This window comes from Lipophrys pholis (genome assembly GCF_963383615.2).
Source record: "Lipophrys pholis genome assembly, chromosome: 10".
In the NCBI taxonomy this organism is placed as follows: Eukaryota; Metazoa; Chordata; class Actinopteri; order Blenniiformes; family Blenniidae; genus Lipophrys; species Lipophrys pholis.
The window spans coordinates 3,010,667-3,017,708 of NC_137640.1; the positions used below are offsets into that span (position 1 = coordinate 3,010,667).

Here is a 7,042-nt window from a genome sequence, read left to right on the forward strand (position 1 = left end):
CACAGTAACATTGGATACAGGCTAATGCTAATCCTAATGATACAGTACCACAGTAACATTGGATACAGGCTAATGCTAATGCTAATGATACAGTACAACAGTAACATTGGATACAGACTAATGCTAATGATACAGTACCACAGTAACATTGGATACAGGCTAATGCTAATGATACAGTACCACAGTAACATTGGATACAGGCTAATGCTAATGCTAATGATACAGTACCACAGTAACAATGGATACAGACTAATGTTAATGATACAGTACCACAGCTACATTGGATACAGGCTAATGCTAATGCTAATGATACAGTACCACAGTAACATTGGATACAGGCTAATGTTAATGATACAGTACCACAGTAACATTGGATACAGGCTAATGTTAATGATACAGTACCACAGTAACATTGGATACAGACTAATGTTAATGATACAGTACCACAGCTACATTGGATACAGGCTAATGCTAATGCTAATGATACAGTACCACAGTAACATTGGATACAGGCTAATGCTAATGATACAGTACAACAGTAACATTGGATACAGACTAATGTTAATGATACAGTACCACAGCTACATTGGATAAAGGCTAATGCTAATGATACAGTACCACAGCTACATTGGATACAGGCTAATGCTAATGATACAGTACCACAGTAACATTGGATACAGGCTAATGCTAATGCTAATGATACAGTACCACAGTAACATTGGATACAGACTAATGTTAATGATACAGTACCACAGCTACATTGGATACAGGCTAATGCTAATGCTAATGATACAGTACCACAGTAACATTGGATACAGGCTAATGCTAATGATACAGTACCACAGCTACATTGGATACAGGCTAATGCTAATGCTAATGATACAGTACCACAGTAACATTGGATACAGGCTAATGCTAATGCTAATGATACAGTACCACAGCTACATTGGATACAGGCTAATGCTAATGCTAATGATACAGTACCACAGTAACATTGGATACAGGCTAATGCTAATGCTAATGATACAGTACCACAGCTACATTGGATACAGGCTTATTTTCAATGCTACTGCGCCACAGCGCACTAGCTACCACAGTGTGGCGGGACAACCGATGGGAATTAGCCTTGTGCTAAATCCGGCGTATTTACAGAAACCCTGTGTAAACCGCTGAGGTTGTTTGAAGGATGACGTGTGCAGAATGAACAAGAAGGGTTCTAGAACAGTTCCCTGAGGAACCCCTGTGCTGCACTGCAGTTCCTGATCCAGGCAATTAAGGAGGGAGTCACGTCTATGTGTGTATTTATAAAATAGGCTGTTTTATAAATACATACATAGGCGTGTATGTTTACATATGTATGTCTGTACGAATAATATTGTATACTATACCCTGTACATATACTGTATGTACATGTAATTGTAAATTGCTGCAACATGATGTAAGCACTAATCCATGTTGGGTATTTTAAACTATATAACAAAGAAATATGCGAGATTGTATGTTTTGTACAATAGTAAATCATGAGTAAGTGTACTTTGTTTCTGAAGCAAAAAATAAATCTGAGGAGTCATATTAAAAGAATTTACTCTTTAGTGATCCACTTAAGGATCAATTCTATTAAAAGAGCTGAAATTCCCATCTCATCACATTTTACACATTTTGTATTGTTTTTTTTTTTTTTGTTGTTTTTTGTATGTATTCAATTTGAACATGTTCACTTGTTCTTCTGAAATCTTTATTTTACTGATTAAACGTCCATCTGTGGCCACTGATCTTTAACTCAATAATACTGAAGCCTTTAATTAAAATAAATGTAAAACGGGAGGTTTCGCTTTAAATTTCCTGAGAAGTGGGAGTGGAGAAGGACCGGCGGAGGCCGGATTTCCTGTTAAAAACCAACTAAACTGCAGGATCGAGTGAAGTGAACTTTAGTCGGAGCAGTTTTCCTGGAGGAGGAATGGCTCTGCCGGGCCTCCGAGGACGTTTCTGCACAAGTGACCTGCGGGGAGTCGCGGCTGCGATCCGGAGCTCCTGGTAACTGTTTACTGCGCCTGTTTGCACTGAAATAGTCCAGAACACAAGTAAACACGCAGCCCTGCGTTCTGCTGCGCGGCAGCCTCGTGTCGGTTTGCGTTCAGTCCACTAGGGGGTGCTACGTGACCTCTTTATGCCCTGTGTGTGCGGCCTGCATGAAACACAGTCAGTCAGTCAGTCAGTCAGTCAGTCAGTCAGTCAGTCTGTCTGTCTGTCTGTCAGTCAGTCAGTCAGTCAGTCAGTCAGTCAGTCAGTCAGTCAGTCAGTCAGTCAGTCAGTCAGTCAGTCAGTCAGTCAGTCAGTCAGTCAGTCAGTCAGTCAGTCTGTCTGTCTGTCTGTCTGTCTGTCTGTCTGTCTGTCTGTCTGTCTGTCTGTCTGTCTGTCTGTCTGTCTGTCTGTCTGTCTGTCTGTCTGTCTGTCTGTCTGTCTGTCTGTCAGTCCAGTGACGTTTAAGATTTAATCCACAAAATACCTGTGTGTGTTTCTGTTTTAATCACATGTTTGTTTTAACACTTTTACAAATACTTAACAAATATATATAAAATATACATGCACAAATAATACACAAATTATATATGTCTAAATATTTGTACTTTGTATATATATTTACACATTTACAAATACATTTAAAGTGGACAGTTGTGCATATATTCACAAAGATATGAATATCGTTGAGAAATGTATATTTACAAATGCATTTAAAAAAATTAATTTATGAACATATTTACACTTTACAAAAACTTAAAAGTACATTTACAAATATAGTTACAAATGCATTAAAATAAAAGTACAAATACATAAACAATACATTTACCCGCATATAAAGGGTCAATCTTGTATGAAAACTAATACATCGTTTAAAACAGATCAAATATTATAACACCTACATATAAAAAAACTTATATTTTAACAACATATACAGATTAAATACAATGCTAAAACTGTAACATTTACCAAAATCCACATTAAGTGTACAACCACACTAAAACATATATCTAATATATATATATACAGATTAAATTTTGTACAATGCAAACATGTTTCAAATTATATACACATGTTATACAATAATGCTGAAATATATATAAAAAAGTAATGATTAAATACTATACAATACTGCTGACATATAGAAAATATATATTCAGATTAAATACAATACAGGAGTGCTTATATTGCTTAACATATTAATTATGTAATGCTTCAAGTTATTTTGGGGGTTAATTAAACTGTAGTATTATATAATAATCAAAATAATGATAATGTGATTTCCTGTTTTATTGCTTCCTGGTTTTTGAAGCAGCATTTTTGATGTTTGTGTTTTTTTTTTTACCGTAATTTCATTCAAAGTTACTTTAACCTTTTTATCTTTAACATGTTAAGACTATGTCTTTTAAGTCCCTCATCAATACATTTTCTCACATATTTTCTGTACTGTGGCGTACAATTATGTGTTCCATAGTGATCGAATGATCGTGGGCGTCATAATGTTAAAAAAAAGAAAAAAATCTCCAGCATAAAATAATGTTTTCTGGATCTGATCCTCAAAAAAAGCATGTTTGACTGTTTTTTTCACTGCTGGTCTGCATCAGTCCATTAAACATCTCTTCATGTCAGCTATTGTCAGCACAGCTTCATGTTTTATTCAAGTCTCCTTGATTTCACGCAACAGTCCAGCGCCTCCTTCACGGTTCCTTTGTCTCTCTGCAAGTAAACAAACAAACAAACAAGACTAAGAAAATGGCGTTACTGTCCAAATAGCTGTAGAAATGGTTGTTCTCACACTGGAATTAAGAATTAAGAGGTTTATGTCACAATTTCAAGCTTAATTCACTGTGATTATTACAGTGACACTTCAAATATTTCTTATTAATCTTTGTGTACATTTTGTATTGTAGTTTGTATATATTTTTATACTGCTCCTGCAGTGTTGGAATAATATTTTGTATATATTGTGCCAATTAATTCTATATTATTTACTATCTTAGATTGTGTTTATACTAGGTCATTCATACATTATTATTTAAATTATGTAAACTATAACTGTATAAAATGTAGTTATGAATAATAATAATGTATTTTATGTATAACACACTTTACATTTAAACAATCTCAAAATGCTACAGAGAAAAACAAATACATTTAAAAGGTAAATTAATGACCACGTATTTTGTACTTACTCCCCTGTACGTTTTTCGTGTGCTGCCGTTTTCCCTGCTGTGGAACGAATATAGGAATATCTCTTCTGTTCTGATCAAAGATAATCTCTTCTACCGATGAGTAACCAAGATTTAAGCATCCTAAAGCCGCCAAACCCCATTAAAGTTTTCTATTTTTGTTCTGAATTAAAGTACTGTAATTAGAAGCTTTTGCTTTCCTGCCGTTTTCCCACTTTAACCGTCGCCGCTTGTTTGTTTGTTCCTTGGTTTTTCCCGCAGCTCTTCGTTGACCTCGGGCAGACGGCGGGTTAACGGGGTCGATCTGTACTACGAGAGGACGGGCGGCGGGAAACACGCTGTGCTGCTGTTGCCCGGAGCTCTGGGTAGATACAACGTCGATCCGCCACCATGACCTGTGATGGTTACAAACACTCAACACTTTGTGACTGCGGCAGCAGCAACTATGGAGAGGTTATGAAACCAGAGCATGGCTTCCTTGATATCCACCATTCTAACTGTCTACAACTGGAGGGGGTTTATTATTATAGTCGCTCTCCTATAAGAGCCAAAGGAACAATACTGGATGCTCAAGAACTCTTAAGACGAGGCGCCATGTATGGCCTGAAACCCGTCCAAAACGTAAAAACATCATCCTGACAGTGAAGTATGGTGGAGGGAGCATCATGGTTTGGGGCTGCATTGGTGTAGAATTACAACGGGATGATTTGAAGCTGCTGTAGAAAGTGAGCCGGTCACAACAGATATCTTAAGAAAATGGATGAGCAGAAGTAACTCGGTGAGAAAAGAAAGGTTCAGAATGATTTTTTTTAAACATGTTGGATTAGAAGCGACTCGACCATCATGAATGAAGTGGTTGAATTAAAAAAAAGATCGTACTTTTTCCGCCTGCACTCGGCAATATTTAATGTATTTATTGTTTGTGTGGGAGGATACAAAGTTTTCATGGCGAACAAATCACAGTTTTTGACCAGTTGATCCAGAAAACCAGGAAGTTCCAGAGGGTTCACGTACCTTTTCCTGCCACTTTATGATTCTTTCTCTTATACACGACTGTTTTCTGCCGTCTTCCGCCGCAGGAAGCACGAAGACAGACTTCGGCCCTCAGCTGAAGTCTCTGAACAAGGAGCGCTTCACTGTAGTGGGCTGGGATCCCCGGGGGTATGGACAGTCCCGCCCCCCGAACAGAAACTTCCCCCCGGACTTCTTTGACAGGGACGCCAAGGATGCGGTGGACCTGATGACGGTCAGTTTGCCAGCCCTGAACTACACAACGACTGAATGACATTAAAAGCCAGACCTCGGCCGTGGACTTTATATTGAGGCGTGAATGTTGTTCACCTCATCCCCAGGCGTTGGGCTTCGGCAGGTTTTCTCTGCTGGGTTGGAGCGACGGAGGAATCACGGCTCTGGTCGCCGCTGCGAGGAACCCTGGGCTGATCAACAAGCTGGTTGTGTGGGGAACCAACGCCTTTGTTTCCCAGCAGGACCTGAAGCTTTACGAAGGTGCACCACTTAGATGAACACGAAACGGTCAGAACTAAGCTTCTCTGAAGAGCTCTGTGAGTTGGTCTGTATTATCGGTGTGTCGTGTTTTGGCCTCAGCCGTCCGTGACGTCTCCAGTTGGAGTCCGAGGATGAGGCAGCCCATGGAGGAGATGTACGGAGCCCAAGTCTTCGCTGAAACCTGGGAGGCCTGGGTGGACGGCATCGCACAGTTTGCCCACAGACCAGGAGGTGGGGACTTCCTGCTGCCGGGAAAATGTATTAGATACCACTGGGGGTAGACCTGGGGGTCAGTACCTTTACATCAGCCTGTTAATGTTCAACATTTTACCTTATTTTGATTTTATTTAAGCACACCCGGTGTGTCGCTTGAGGAATGGGTGAATGTGACTTCTCTCGTGAAGAACATTTGGACTGGCCATGTGGTTAAAATGTAAGTTTTTGATTTGCCTTGCTACTTGGTTTCCTGCTGGTTAGGAAGCATCTGCATGGACCTGGTGCCCCTGATCAGCTGTCCCACCCTCATCCTCCACGGAGAGAAAGACCCCATGGTGCCCGGCGTTCACCCTCAGTACCTCCTCAAGCACATCAGGGGTTCACGGTAGGAGTATGTCTCGGTGTCACAATGACTCCTCCGACTTCACTGTCCCAGTCGTGACGTGACAGAACTTTTCTCCCAAACTGTAGATTGCATCTGATGCCCGAGGGGAAACACAACATCCACCTGAGGTACGCCGATGAATTCAACAAACTTGTGGAAGACTTCCTGGAAGAGTAAAACGACTGGGCGGATTATTTTCAATTCTTCATTTTATAATGTGAATGATGAGCGAAAGCAGAAAGTCCTGGTCAATGTTTGGACGATGGACCATAAAGAGAAAAAACCCCCACTGAGAAACGTGTGGCTTTATGATGTAAACTGTCATTTGTGGCTTTATGTGTCTCATATGCTTCTGTAGATTAAACACGAATCATTGGTAAAGCTTCTGGGTGGTTTACTCAGATAAAATTGAGTGAAAAGACACTTTGGCCAGGTGGTCTGCACTATCGTGACCATAATTTGATTCCCTAAAAAAAGAAAAACGACACAACCCGGCGTATTTACAGCACTGGATGTCTGTTCATTAATATGCACTGTCCCATTCAAATAAATTAATAAATGAAAACAAGTACAAAAAGTAGAAATGATAAAAAATAATGAAAGCTACAACATACTAAACTACTACAAACCCTTTAATACTAAATTATTATTATCAACGTTCCTTTAAATCGATTGTGCCGACGCCGCTGTCATCCTCGATCGACTGATCGAGTCTGTTGCCGCGCTG

At 39.6% G+C, this 7,042-nt stretch overlaps 1 protein-coding gene across 1 annotated transcript; it reads left to right on the top strand.

Annotated features, from left to right (window-relative positions):
- Positions 1-1,878: 1,878 nt before the first annotated feature.
- On the top strand, positions 1,879-6,888 carry bphl (biphenyl hydrolase like). The gene is made up of 7 exons (XM_080473668.1): positions 1,879-2,034; positions 4,470-4,573; positions 5,288-5,454; positions 5,561-5,714; positions 5,814-5,945; positions 6,192-6,315; positions 6,402-6,888. The coding sequence occupies exons 1-7, from the start codon at positions 1,958-1,960 to the stop codon at positions 6,490-6,492; spliced, it is 849 nt and encodes a 282-aa protein (XP_080329794.1). The 5' UTR covers positions 1,879-1,957; the 3' UTR covers positions 6,493-6,888.
- Positions 6,889-7,042: the final 154 nt, after the last annotated feature.